This window comes from Cherax quadricarinatus, chromosome 31, assembly GCF_038502225.1.
Source record: "Cherax quadricarinatus isolate ZL_2023a chromosome 31, ASM3850222v1, whole genome shotgun sequence".
NCBI classification, from domain to species: Eukaryota; Metazoa; Arthropoda; class Malacostraca; order Decapoda; family Parastacidae; genus Cherax; species Cherax quadricarinatus.
The window spans coordinates 9,087,403-9,101,824 of record NC_091322.1 but is presented as its reverse complement, the minus strand read 5'-3'; the positions used below and the strand labels follow the sequence as shown (position 1 = coordinate 9,101,824).

The following is a 14,422-nucleotide window of genomic DNA, read 5'->3' as shown; positions in this document are numbered from 1 at the left end:
ACAACGTATACAGGCCTAGCTGAAATCAATGACATACTACTATATAGAAAGCCCCCTTGTTTACAGTGTGTGTGTGTTTGTACTCGCCTAATTGTGCTCACCTAATTGTGGTGGCAGGGGTCGAGACTCGGCTCCTGGTCCCGCCTCTTCACTGATCGCTACTAGGTCCTCTCTCTGCTTCCTGAGCTTTGTCATACCTCGTCTTAAAGCTATGTATGGTTCCTGCCTCTACTGCATCACTTGCTAGGCTATTCCACTTCCTGGCGACTCTGTGACTGAAGAAATACTTCCTAACATCCCTGTGACTAGTCTGAGTCTTCAGCTTCCAATTGTGACCCCTTGTTTCTGTGTCCCCTCTCTGGAACAACCTGTCTCTGTCTACCTTATCTGTTCCACGCAGTATTTTGTATGTCGTTATCATGTCTCCCCTGACCCTCCTGTCCTCCAGTGTCGTCAGTCCGATTTCCCTCAACCTTTCTTAGTAGGACATTGCCCTGAGCTCTGGAACTAACCTCGTTGCAAACCTTTGCACCTTCTCTAATTTCTTGACGTGTTTGACCAGGTGTGGATTCCAAACTGGTTAGTTACCATTTTGTCCTAGGCACATGTCGATTAGACACTAGGCCTGTTGTACATGCGTGTGTGTGTGTGCGTGTGCGTGCGTGTGTGTGTGTGTGTGTGTGTGTGTGTGTACGTGCGTGTGTGTGTGTGTGTGTGTGTGTGTGTGTGTGTGTGTGTGTGTGTGTGTGTGTGTGTGTGTGTGTGTGTGTGTGTGGTGTGGGGTGTGTGTGGGGTGTGTGTGGGGTGTGGTGTGTGTGTGGGGGGTGTGGGGTGTGTGTGTGTGTGTGTGTGTGGGGGGGTGGGAGTGGGGGGTGTGTGTGTGGAGTGTGTGTGTGTGGGGTGGGTGTGTGTGTGTGTGTGGGTTGTGAGGTGTGTGTGTGTGTGTGTGTGTGTATGGGTGTGTGTGTGTGTGTGTGTGTGTGTGTGTGTGTGTGTGTGTGTGTGTGTGTGTGTGTTGTGGTTGCAGCTCCTGGCCCCGCCTCTTCACTGGTCGCTACTAGGTCACTCTTCCTGCTCCATGAGCTGTCATACCTCTTCTTACTATGTATGGATCCTGCCTCCACTACATCACATCCCTGTGATTCATTGGAGTCTTCAAGTTCCAACTGTGACCCTTTGTTGCTGTGTCCCATCTCTGGAACATCCTACCTCTGTCCACCTTGTTGATTCCTCTCAGTATTTTATATGTCGTTATCATATCCCCCCCTATCTCTCCTATCGTCCTTTGTCGTCAGGTCGATTTCCATTAACCTCTCCTCGTAGGACATACCCCTTAGCTCCAGGACTAGTCTTGTTGCAAACCTTTGCACTTTCTCTAATTTCTTGACATGCTTGACCAAGTGTAGATTCCAAGCTGGTGCTGCATTCTCCAATATGGGTCTGACGTACATGGTGCACAGAGTCTTGAAGGATTCCGTACTGAGGTATTGGAATGCTATTTTTAGGTTTGTCAGGCGCCCATGTGCTACAGCAGTTTTCTGGTTGATGTGCGCTTCAGGAGATGTGCTCGTTATTATACTCACCCCAAGATCCTTTTCCTTGAGTGAGGTTTGCAGTCTTTGGTCACCTAGACTATACTCTGTCTGTTGTCTTCTTTTTTCTTCCCCGATCTTCATGACTTTGCATTTGGCAGGGTTCAGTTCAAGGAGCCAATTGCTGGATCAGGTGTGTAGCCTGTCCAGGTCTCTTTGTAGTCCTTCCTGATCCTCATCCGATTTAATTCTCCTCGTTAACTTAACATCATCTGTTAACAAGGACACTTCTGAGTCTGTCCCTTCCATCATGTCATTCACATATACCAAAAACAGCACTCTGTGGAACCCTACTCCTCACAGGCACCCACTCTGACACCTCGTCATGTACCATGACTTGTTGTTGCCTCCCTGTCAGGTATTCTCTGATCCATTGCAATGCCTTTCCTGTTATGCAAGCCTGATCCTCTAGCTTTTGCATTAACCTCTTGTGAGGAACTGTGTCGAAGGCCTTCTTGCAGTCCAAGAAAATGCAATCTATCCACCCCTCTCTCTCGTGTCTTACATCCGTTACCTTGTCATAAAACTCCAGTAGGTTTGTGACACAGGATTTTCCTTCTCTGAAACTGGGCTGGTTGTCATTTATAAGCTTGTTTCTTTCTAGGTGCTCCACCACTCCTGATAATCCTCTCCATGACTTTGCATTATATACATGTCAGTGACACAGGTCTGTAGTTTTATCCCTCGCATCTGTCTCCTTTCTTAAAAATTGGGACTACATTTGCCATCTGCCATACGTCAGGTAGTTGCCCAGTTTCAATGGATGTGTTGAAGATTTTTGTTAGCGGCACACACAGCATCTCTGCTCCCTTTCTAAGGACCCATGGAGAGATGTCCGGTCCCACTGCCTTTGAGGTATCAAGCTCACATAGCTTTTTCACCTCCTCATATGTGTGCATTACATCCTGCCCTTGTGGGTGTATCCCTATTCTGACTTATTGGAGTCCTTCCTGTCACCACTGTGAATATTTCTTTAAATCTCATGTTGAGCTCCTCACACACTTCTTGGTCATTTCATGTGAACTCCCCACCTACCTACCTCAGCCTGATCACCTGGTACTTGACTGTTTTCTTCCTGATGTAGCTAAACAACAGCTTCGGGTCACACTTAACTTTCAATGCTGTCATTTTCGTATTGTAGCTGAGCCTACCTAGACTAACACCCAGGTACCTATTTTACTGTTAGGTAAACAGGGACAACAGGTGTCTTAAGGAAACACGTCCTTATGTTTCCACCCATACTGGGGATTAAACCATGAACCTCAATTTGTGAGCTGAGCGCACTAGGTTTTGGACACCGTAGTTCATACCCCTCAGCTCTGGGACTAATTCTGCCTTACATACATTACCAGATGCAAGTTCCTTACTAGTGCTGTATTCTCTAAGATGGAACTAACATGCTCTGTATATAGGCATCAATGCCTTTTTGTCGATGTTCCTGAAAGTTTCCCTTAAATTTGCCAAGTCTCATATTTGCTCCAGCAATTATTTGGCTGATGTGTGCCACAGGTGAAATACTCAGAATTATGCTTATCCTGAGGTCCCTCTCTTTCATTGAGGTTTGTAGTCTATGTTCCTCGAACCCATGTACTGTTTCTCGACTTTTTTTGCCCTTCTCTGATTTTCATAAATTTGCTTTGGCTGGGATTTAATTCCCATAGCCACTTGTCAGACTAATCCTGCAGCTTATCCAGATCATTTTGTAGTCTTTCCTGGTCTACTCCTGTTTGTATTCTTTCTATTAGTTTCACATTATCTACTAACAAGGACATCTCTGACTCGATTTCCTTGTATCATGTCGTTTACATACACAAGAAACAGTACTGGGAAATTTTAATAAAAATCAGTTGGGTTAGGTTGGTTAGTTACACAACATGACTTAAAAGTGCCACCTGTTGTTTAAATTGGTTAGGTGTGAGATGCACCTGTGTGCTGCACAATCTAAATGTATTCATTTTACTTATATATCTCAAAATAATTTGCACAGGAAATGATTACTTATTCCATGATGTACATAAGTTGTATGTATTGAAAAGTGTACAATAATGTAAAATAAATGAGTAGATGTCAGTAACTATTACTCAAAATGCTATCTAAACTGCAAAGCCATCTTAATATTTTAAAATTTGTTATAATTAATGGCCAGAATAAGCTGAGTAGGAGTTGTATGCCAAAACCTTTATGCTTTTTAACTTTCTTTTTCATTTTTGTTTTATGGTAAATTTTCACATTTTATTTCTAGTGAGGAGAAAGCCGAGAGTTTGGCCGAATACAAGGATGAGTTGGACCAAACCAAGATCGTGGTGGGCAAGCTACGGCAGGAGGTAAGTTACTTGGTTTTGTCTTATTGGCCGCATATCCTGTGCAGCAGCTTCACATAGACCTGTCTGTGGATGAAAAAGTCATAAACACTGATTGATGCAAAGTGGTGGCTCATGGCTTATTATTATTGTCTTTGGTTCACACCTCAAGGACCCAAGTTTGATCCTGGGGTAGGCGAGCCATTGTACATAATTCCTTACACCTGCTGTCCCTGTTCATACGCAACTGTTAGTCGACTATTTTGGGTTGTTTCCTGTGGATTGGAGTGTGTCTTAGACTGTAAATTCAACAGTAAAAAAAAGTGAGAAACCACTTTGACAGAAATATGAAACACAGGCAAGAGAGATGATTATATTTAGAGAGGAGCTTCCTCTGATGAAACCAACATGGATTTAGAGATTTAGGATCTTATCAGACAAACCTACTGGAGTTCTATGATGGAGTTACCAAAATAAACCAAATCAAATAGATGCGCTGACTGCATCTTCCTGAATTGTAAGAAAGCACTTGGCACAGTGTATTACGAACACAGGTAAGAATGGCCTGGACCTGGTCATAATGGGTTTAGAGCAAAACAAAATCAGCAGTAATAATTAACTTGTATTTCCTTCACCAGATATGCAGGTATATATAATTATGTACACTTATGTACCTTATGTACAGGAGTTGAATATAAGTGTACCACACAGAGATAAAAGGCAAAGACAGAAGCCAGAGAGAGAGCACTGTGCTTCAATCAGCTAGAGGCAAGTCTGGCAAATGCTGACTGCGAGTGAACCACGTCACCTCAGCATTTGGCAGGGTCACCTATGATTGGTCAGTGAACCAAGGTACTGATTTAATGACAGGTACCCTAAAAAATTGTTGAACCCTGAGCACCTGGTTTGCTGGTTGGGAGGCAGCCTATATGGGAGTGTGCACATATGCCGACTAAGGTGTAACATACTCTTTCCATGCCACACAGTGCCGTACCAGAAGAGTAAGCATAAGTGAAAGGGAAAGTTCTGTAGTGAATCAATAAGCACCTAGAAGACAGGGGATATATGGAAGGAAATGCTAATTTGGTTGAGGGGTAACAATAGTTGTTTGCCTAGGATCATTGTAAGAATCACTATAGTATACTGTACTCTTGATACATTAGACCCCCTCATGTTACGTAACCATAATTTGTACAATTGTATTATATTGCATAAATTCTCTATAATATTTTCTTGCACATATATAAGTGCACATATTTTTATTTTTTATAGACAGGAATCTAAATACTACTGTACTTGCTTATTTTCAAACAGAATGTCGAGTTGGTACAAGATGCACGTGCAGCAAGAGCATGGAGGGATGAAGCTGACATCTTGCGGGAGCGAGCCAGCCGTGTTGACGCCCTTGAGCAGGAGGTGGCTCGATATCGAGACAAGATGGCTGACATAGAATTTTACAAGACACGAGTTGAGGAGCTACGCGAAGACAATAGGTGGAGTCAGAAATTTATTTTATTGAAATCAAGGACTGAAATGGGTCTTAAATATGATGCTTGAAGTTACACACAAAATTTTGACTTAACAACTGTGTTTGTACATTTTAGGATCCTGGTGGAGACCAAAGAGATGCTGGAGGAGCAATTAGCTTCCTCGCGACGGAGAGCAGAACAAGTGCTGGACCTAGAAAACAACATTCTTCAACTAAAGCAAACCATAAATCAGATTACTATTGTTAGTACAACATATTATTTTAAACATATATAACTTATGGTTCAAGTTATCTAAAAAACTTTTTATAATACAGTATTCTACACAATTTTTAAATATTAGAGATGTATGGGAAAGTCATATTATTGTACTCTTGCTGCCCATGTTCACCTAGTAGAATATACTGTAGGTACTGTTTACCAGGGTGCTAGTTGACTCTTGTGGTTTACACCTGCATAAAGAGGCTGGAAGGGCCCCAGTAGAAATAAACCAGAGTTTTAGTTTTCTTGTGTTACTAATCCTCCAAGCTAAATCCAGAGAAATTATCCTTACATGTCAGAATCTGACGTGCTGCTCAACATATATATTATTGCATAGTAGTATATTAAATATATTAAATGTTTCCTTAACTTGTTCATACAGAGTAGAAGTTTGCTTCAGTTACCCATGGAGGTGTAGCACCTTATTACTATAGGGAAAAAGGGCTCCCCCTTTTTTTTTTTTTTTTTTTTTAATTTTTTTTCCTGCTCTCACAGCATACCATCACTATGACCAGCTTCATTTTCTCAGACTCCATACTGGAGTACAATACTAACAAGAAAGGGCTAGGGGTGCCATGATGTGAGAAGGGCTTATGATCAAAAGAATTGGAACTATTCTTCCTTTCTTTAGATCAAACCTGATTACCTCTTTGTTTTTAGTATTTCTCTGAATATAAAAAATAGGGTACTGTGCTCCAATTTAATTATAGGATTTTTATTGTATAGTTTCCCCCTTTAGCCTGTAATTATTTTACATGATGGTAGGATTGCTGGTGTCTTTTTTCTCTCTCATAAACACGTAAGATTTCAGGTACGTCTTGCTACTTCTACTTACACTTAGGTCACACTACACATGCATGTAGAAGCATATATATATACACACCCCTCTGGGTTTTCTCCTATTTTCTTACTAGTTCTTGTTCTTGTTTATTTTCTCTTATCTCCATGGGGAAGTGGAACAAACTTCTTCCTCCGTAAGCCATGTTAGTTAGTGTATTGTAAGAGGTGACTAAAATGCCGGGAGCAAGGGGCTAGTAACTCCTTCTGTACACATTACTAAAGTCAAAAGAGAAACTTTTGTTTTTCTTTTTGGATTACCCTGCTTTGGTGGGATATGGCCGGTTTGTTGAAAGAAAGAAAAGAAAATTATCAGCAATCGTAACTGCAGATGAACGTTCTTATGTACTGTAATTAATTTGTTCAAAGTGCCAGTGTAAGTGCAAAGCATAATTAGCTTGAACATTGTCAGTATAGTCCCTGCTCTATGTCTAAGAAATAGAAGAATAAGTTAAGAAAATCCATATTTTAAAATTTAATTATTGTTGATGAATTATTTTCCAGGAACGTGATTCTGATAGGGAAAGATTACAGGAAGTTATGGAGGAAAATGCTCAGTTGCAGCTCAGCACCAAAAACTCTCTCAGTGAATCCGCCACCCTTGTTGCTCAGCTGGATAACCTTAAGTCCCAGCAACCTTTGAATGGCTCTAGCGTAGGCAGTGATCTCATCGGTGATGCTCAGGCCAGAGTTCTCAAACTACAGCTTGAAAACCAAAGACTTGAAGCTGAAAATGAGCAGTTAAAGCATGGCTCTCTTCTTGCTTCAACAGACAAGCTGTTAGAACTAGAACTGGAGAATAAAAGACTTTCTCACAAGGTTAGTCTTTTGTTACATAAAGCGGATTAAGTGGTGATAGTAATTTATTTTTGGTATCTTAATGCTAAGACATTTTGCCAACCAGTGGCTTCATCATTAGAATCCATGACCTGCTTCCACTAGTGGCTCCTCCCACCTGTGATGCCATCTTCACCTCTCCACTCTTCAGTATATACATGTAAGTCCATTCAAGGGCATCTTCTTTGGATTCAAGACACCTCCTTTCAAGGCTGAGGGACTGATAACCTCAAACTATATGTACTACTTGCACATATGTTGTATACATCTAATTTGTTCTTTTTTGATAGTTTCAATGCAAAATATTTTATTCTTACAATACTGTTATGTCAAATCATGCTTTAATTTTGAGATTGCTCCTACATCAGATTTCTAGTTTAATTATATTCAGCATTCATATTATCAGAAAGGGTGATCTTAATTTAACTATATACTATTAAGACATTCAACAGCTTTATCAGGCTCCATACTGGAACCTTGACATAATGATCACAGATTTGTTCTTCTCATCAATGTCTGTATATCAAGGTAGTAATTATTTTGAGATATTTAAATTAGTGCAGCTACTGTTGTACGCCAGACAACTTACAGTACTGTAATTGAGGTTGTACAATATTTTATAGTAATTTTTTATGATTATAGGTAATCCAGTTACAAGAGACTAGTCAAAAGGAGCGAACACACTTATTACAATCACAGGAAGAATCTGAGAAGCGACATCAAGAAACTCAGCGCTTGCATCAGACTCTGAATACTGTCAAGACTAACTCTCAGCGACAAATTGATGAACTTCAGGTGGGTAAAAAGGAAAGCATTGCATAAAAAAAACACATGCATTACGCTTTGAGATGACATGGGATGGAAGAAGCTTTTTATTTGATAACCATATGTAAGAGATGCAGTAGTACTCTTTCTCAGTAAATATTGATTATAAATGTTATAAATTTGTATACATCTGTATACAAATTGGAGATAAATGGTATAAAATATCGAAATGATGGAAAAATAAACACAAATGAAGTACAGTGGACCCCCAGTTAACGATATTTTTTCATTCCAGAAGTATGTTCAGGTGCCAGTACTGACTGAATTTGTTCTCATAAGGAATATTGTGAAGTAGATTAGTCCATTTCAGACCCCCAAACATACACGTACAAACGCACTTACATAAATATACTTACATAATTGGTCGCATTGGGAGGTGATCGTAGCGGGGGTCCACTGTATAATGCAATCCTTTACTGACAAAGTTTCACCCACACAGTGGACTTTATCAAGTCACAACCAGATCTCCTTGGGTGAATAGTACATGAGTATTTATAGGGTGGAGAGTCAGGTGGAGAATCCTGGGTAGGTTAGATTTGAGATGGACTTGCAGTCCCGTACAAGCCATCTTAAATCTAACCTACCCAGCATTCTCCACCTGACTTTCCACCCTATAAATACTCATGTTCTCCATGGGGAAGTGGAACAGAATTCTTCCTCCGTAAGCCATGCGTGTCGTAAGAGGCGACTGAAATGCCGGGAGCAAGGGGCTAGTAACCCCTTCTCCTGTATATATTACTAAATTTGAAAGGAGAAACTTTCATTTTTCCTTTTATGTCACCCCACCTCGGTGGGATTCGGCTGGTACATTGAAAGAAGAAGAAGAAATACTCATGTACTATTCACCCAGGTAGATCTATTTGTGACTTGATAAAGCCCACTGTGTGGGTGAAATGTTGTCAATGAAGGATTGCATTATACAGCCTCTCCTCGCTTAACAACGGAGTTCCGTTCCTAAGACATTCTTAAGACCATGTCGGTAAACAAATTCGTTGCTAAGCAAGGAGCGTACTATAATTGTAGTGGGTTTGTGTCAGCCATCTTTGATATTGTTTTAATGTCACCTTTGAACCATTTGTAACATTTTTTGTATATTTTTAAATGCTTATACAGTAGTGTACTGTAGTGTTCTGGTACTGAAGTCGATGGTTGTACTGGAATGTACATAAATTCTGCAATGGATTTCTGTCCTATTTTACCCTGCAGTACATTATACAACTGACGGTAAGACATCAGCTGCTCTAGACACCGTTTCAGGTCCTCTTCAGTGAAAGTCAAACTTTAAGTCATTCAGTAAGTCAGTTAAGTCAGTCAGTCAGTCAGTCAATTAAGTCAGTAAGTCAATCATGTCAGTAAGTCATTTAGTCAAATCAGTAAATCAGTCAGTCAGTCAAGTCAGTAAGTCATTCAGTAAGTCAGATGCTGTGCCCAGCATCTCTTCTCCATCATCAGCCTCTCCCAGCATCTTTTCACCACCATCAACATTTCTTCTCCGAGGTAAATGCTGTAGTGCGTACTACATAATTTCTTTACATGGTTTTTCTTATGAAGCTGTGTAATGATCTAATGCAGTTTGCCTCACAAACACTCCATTTTCTGTTATAATAAGAGCATGGGAAGGTATGTAGTCAGGAGCAGGAATGGTTGCTGTGGTGGCCACCACCACTAGCCACATACATAATGACATAGTATTTTATTCATTCTAGTGTATATATCATATTTCTATGTTATTAATATTGTTTATTATGTCATATTAGATGAATTGTGATAGTTAAATAAGCCATAGAGGTGATATTAGCGAAATATTGAAGTATTTTGTTGTGCCTGGAATTCCTCTGGAACGGATTAATGCCATTTCAATTAATTTAAATGAGGATAATTGACTCAACATACGAGCAAATCAGGATACGAGCAAGGTCACGGAATGGATTAAACTCATAAGCCGAGGTTCCACTGTACATTATTTAGGTATGCATACTGGTCAGAAAGCCCGTCATAAATCCGTGTCATTGGTAAACGAGTATGTGGCTAAGCGAGGAGAGTCTGTACTGCATTTCTGTTTATTTTCCATACAAATATTTCTGGTGTTTTGAAGGATATAGTGCAGTGCCAGATCTTCATTGATTATTTTGGATAATTAAGTTCCCTTATTTTTCTATATGTCAAGAATTTTCTTTTCATCATTTATTTACTTTAGTTTCATGTTTTACATCATTGCCTATTGTTCCTTTTTATACATTTTTATCAAATGTATGTACGTACTTAATATTAAAATTATAATAAATCTAAATTTTTTTCTCAAGTTTTCAAAGGTATGAAACATTGTACAGTTAAGAAATCTTTGGATAAATACAGCCTTATCATGGGACAAACACATACGTACATTTGAACTTAAGATACTAAATGGGCACACAAGTTAAAAAAAATTTATTATAAATTTAATTTAAGTGTACATGATAATGTTCATTCTAGATAATATTAATCTTTTACACAAAAAATGGACAATAACAAGTTTATTTCAGAAGTTAGATAGTCTTAAAGTATTCCATATGTTATAGTGTATTTACCACCAATGCAAGTTAAAAACATAGCATTGATTTTCATTTATAAGGCTGTATGTATGATGTCAGTTTAATTTAGAGTACAGTATTGTATTATGGCTATTTCTTGGAGTATGGATTTATCTATTGGCAGTTTTTGATAAAGTAATTGTGAATGTTTGTTTTTTGGATAAAATCTATTTTATTCATTTGGGGAGACAGCAGGTGCAATGCAATTATTTTTTGAGTCTCAAGTCTTTTATTAATGGTATACTGTGATTCTGTTTTAACAGCAAGAAAATACACAGCTTCTAGAACTGATAGAAAGTCTGCGAGAGAGACAAAAGAAGACAACAGATGCAAGACTGCTGGATGTTGAGACAGAAAACAAGAAACTTACAGATGTTAATCTTCAGTTTCAGAGCCAGGTAGATATGTATTTTTTGTTTTGTTTTATTTAGTGTTAGTTACTGTTTAGTAACTGAATTAATTAGCACAGCATTCTTGGGATTAATCTTGTTATCAACACATTTTCAGTGTCAAATTCAAGTACAGTAATACAGGCAACCCCCCATTTAAAAAATTTGCTTGGCCTCAAGAAACCATTGCCTTTAACTAGATAACAGTCAGTGAGGGTAATTATATTACATCAAAGGCTATTAAACATTATGGTATACAAAAAAAAGACAATTTTGGTAGAAGATTATTGATTTTTCATTTGTAACAAATGGTAGAGAAGTTGATTAACATTCATCAAGTAGTTATGTTTTTCCCAAAAAATTTGACCTTGGAATGTTCAGTAAGGCATAAGGTCTGGAATGATCTCTGAAATTATCCATTATAAGCATTGCATTGTAAACAGTATTCCTGGCACAGAGTATTTTATCAGCAGGGCAGAAATATATAGTAAACCAGTTTTCAGACATGCTTTGTTAATTAAGCTTTCTTGTTTGAGCACCATATTTTACTTAAATGCTTATCTTAGCGAGTCTTCATAGCCCTTTGGCATTTCTGAATTTTATACTAACATGGACTCAAGCTTAAAATATCCAGCTATGTTGCTGCTCACCGGAAGTGTGAAACACTTTTGTCATCTTGTATAATATAGAAATCTGTTCATAAACATTACAGGCATAAGTGTAGTACATGGGTGTGTATAAAATATTTTTTTTTACAAATGTCATGTTTATTCTCAGTGTTTTGGGCAAGACTTCAGCTAATAAAAGAAATCAGTAAAAGGTATTCAAATACAGTGGACCCCCGCATAACGATTACCTCCGAATGCGACCAATTATGTAAGTGTATTTATGTAAGTGCGTTTGTACGTGTATGTTTGGGGGTCTGAAATGGACTAATCTACTTCACAATATTTCTTATGGGAACAAATTCGGTCAGTACTGGCACCTGAACATACTTCTGGAGTGAAAAAAATCGTTAACCGGGGGTCCACTGTATACGCAAGACAAAAAAAAGAGCAACTGACTGAATGAGCAAGAAGAAAAATCAGAATAACTTTTGTTTTCACTGAATAAGAAATTTTTTTCTGGGATTTTCTTCAAGAGGAGCTTAGTTTCATCAGCAGTGAACATTTGTTAAGTTGTGGAGCTACCTTTATTATTTTTTAAAGTCGAATCTTCTGAATTTCAACTACCACTTATTTACTAGCACTTGCCAGGTTGCAAGTGCTGATAAACAAAGGCATGCATAATAAATTGATGGAAATGCATATTTCAGTATCTGAGTTTATAGTGTTACTTACGTTTCTTGATTTAAATTCAAGTAGCCTGTTAGCCACCCTCCACAGCATTGAAATATTCCACTGTTTAACTCATGTCTTATTTTCTCCTTTGTTCTTAGAACAGTCTTAATTCCTTCTTCACGCTTATTCTCACACTGATATGATGTGTTGATTTTGATATTTGATCCACAGACTACAAGATCTCTCCATGTTGTACTTCATAAAATACCCATTTTTATTCCAAAGTAATGATCTTCCACATCACCTTTGGACCAGTACATGCCTAACCACTCAATGGCTATTTGGTACTCATTTTAGATGGAGTCTGAAGTGGAAGATTAATCTGAGCTGAACTTTCTTAGGATACCACACACTACACAAGAGCAATAACAATATGTTTCACCATAACAATGCAAGGGATAAGAGTCTAGCAGTAAATATACCATCTAGATTCACAGGCTAGCCTGTGAGGCTAGGACTTGATGTCAGTATCAACTTCAGCCTAACCTTTCCTTAGTTATGGCACACTGGGCACTCAGCCTCCCCAGTCTCCTCCAGGTGACTGGCAATGAAGCACTTAACAAAGGTAGTGCATATTTGTTGTACAGGTATTTCTTGAATTCAGTACTCAAGATTACCATGGGGCATTGGTGGAAGGGAGATGCATTTAGTGGGTGTAGCCAATATTGCCTATTAGTGTGCTGAATATAAAAATCCACAGTAGTTCATAATCCTTATAGAAATGTCATCTTCTTTTAAGTTCCTGGTACTAATTTATATGTATTCCAGGTTTCAAGACTGGAATATGAGAAGCAACAACTGAATAGATTGACAGAGCGTTTGAGAGAATCTGCAGACAGACTTTCAGAGGCTGAACATCAAAAGGCAGAGCTGGAGCGAGAAAATCGGGACCTTCATAAGGTAATTAACTTGATAAAGACTGTACTATATTGAAACTAACAATATTTCTCTAAATTAATTACTATCCCGGTTATCAAATGTTCTTTAATTGAAATTGAACAAGGATTATTGTTAACCATTATTAAAATAAAATATAATTTGTATTGTTAAAAGTAAACACACAAGAACCTTGTTGTCATTGTATACCATTTATAATATGGGCACCTGAAATTATTCTAATGAATCACACCAAGGATAATACTCAGGACATTACCCAGAACAAACATTAAAAAAGTGAACAGTGCAGAGCTACAAATTCTTAGATTTTTTCAAATTGATGTTACTAGATTAAAAAAAAAAAGTAAAATATTTAACCTCATCTCCTGACATAATTACTGTTCTAAAACAGTACTGTGCTTCTAACTCTCATTATACATGAAGCAATTATTTTATTTTTCAGCTGCATTTGATTTGAGTAAGATATTATTTACCTTAAACTTGAATGATAAATTATAAAATTATGGTTAATATGTAATATTAATAATATGTCGCCGTGGTTGTGTAATATATTTATAGATGGGGTTGTAAGAGAAGTAAATGCGAGGGTCTTGACAAGAGGCGTGGAGTTAAAAGATAAGGAATCACACATAAAGTGGGAGTTGTCACAGTTGCTCTTTGCTGATGACACTGTGCTCTTGGGAGATTCTGAAGAGAAGTTGCAGAGATTGGTGGATGAATTTGGTAGGGTGTGCAAAAGAAGAAAATTAAAAGTGAATACAGGAAAGAGTAAGGTTATGAGGATAACAAAAATATTAGGTGATGAAAGATTGGATATCAGATTGGAGGGAGAGAGTATGGAGGAAGTGAATGTATTCAGATATTTGGGAGTGGACGTGTCAGCGGATGGGTCTATGAAGGATGAGGTGAATCATAGAATTGATGAGGGGAAAAGGGTGAGTGGTGCACTTAGGAGTCTGTGGAGACTTTGGAGGCAAAGAGGGGAATGTATGAGAGTATAGTTTTACCAACACTTTTATATGGGTGTGAAGCATGGGTGATGAATGTTGCAGCGAGGAGAAGGCTGGAGGCAGTGGAGATGTCATGT

At 38.4% G+C, this 14,422-nt stretch overlaps 1 protein-coding gene across 2 annotated transcripts in view; it reads left to right on the top strand.

The window, feature by feature from the left end:
• LOC128699162 (girdin) overlaps positions 1-14,422 on the top strand; it is a 707,427-nt gene that overhangs the window by 595,817 nt on the left and 97,188 nt on the right. For both annotated transcript variants that reach the window (XM_070090172.1, XM_070090171.1), the window contains exons 6-12: positions 3,835-3,916; positions 5,207-5,385; positions 5,497-5,623; positions 6,982-7,296; positions 7,957-8,109; positions 10,973-11,107; positions 13,207-13,338. In XM_070090172.1, coding sequence (XP_069946273.1) covers positions 3,835-3,916; positions 5,207-5,385; positions 5,497-5,623; positions 6,982-7,296; positions 7,957-8,109; positions 10,973-11,107; positions 13,207-13,338 — 1,123 coding nt within the window. The remainder of the gene's footprint in view (positions 1-3,834; positions 3,917-5,206; positions 5,386-5,496; positions 5,624-6,981; positions 7,297-7,956; positions 8,110-10,972; positions 11,108-13,206; positions 13,339-14,422) is intronic.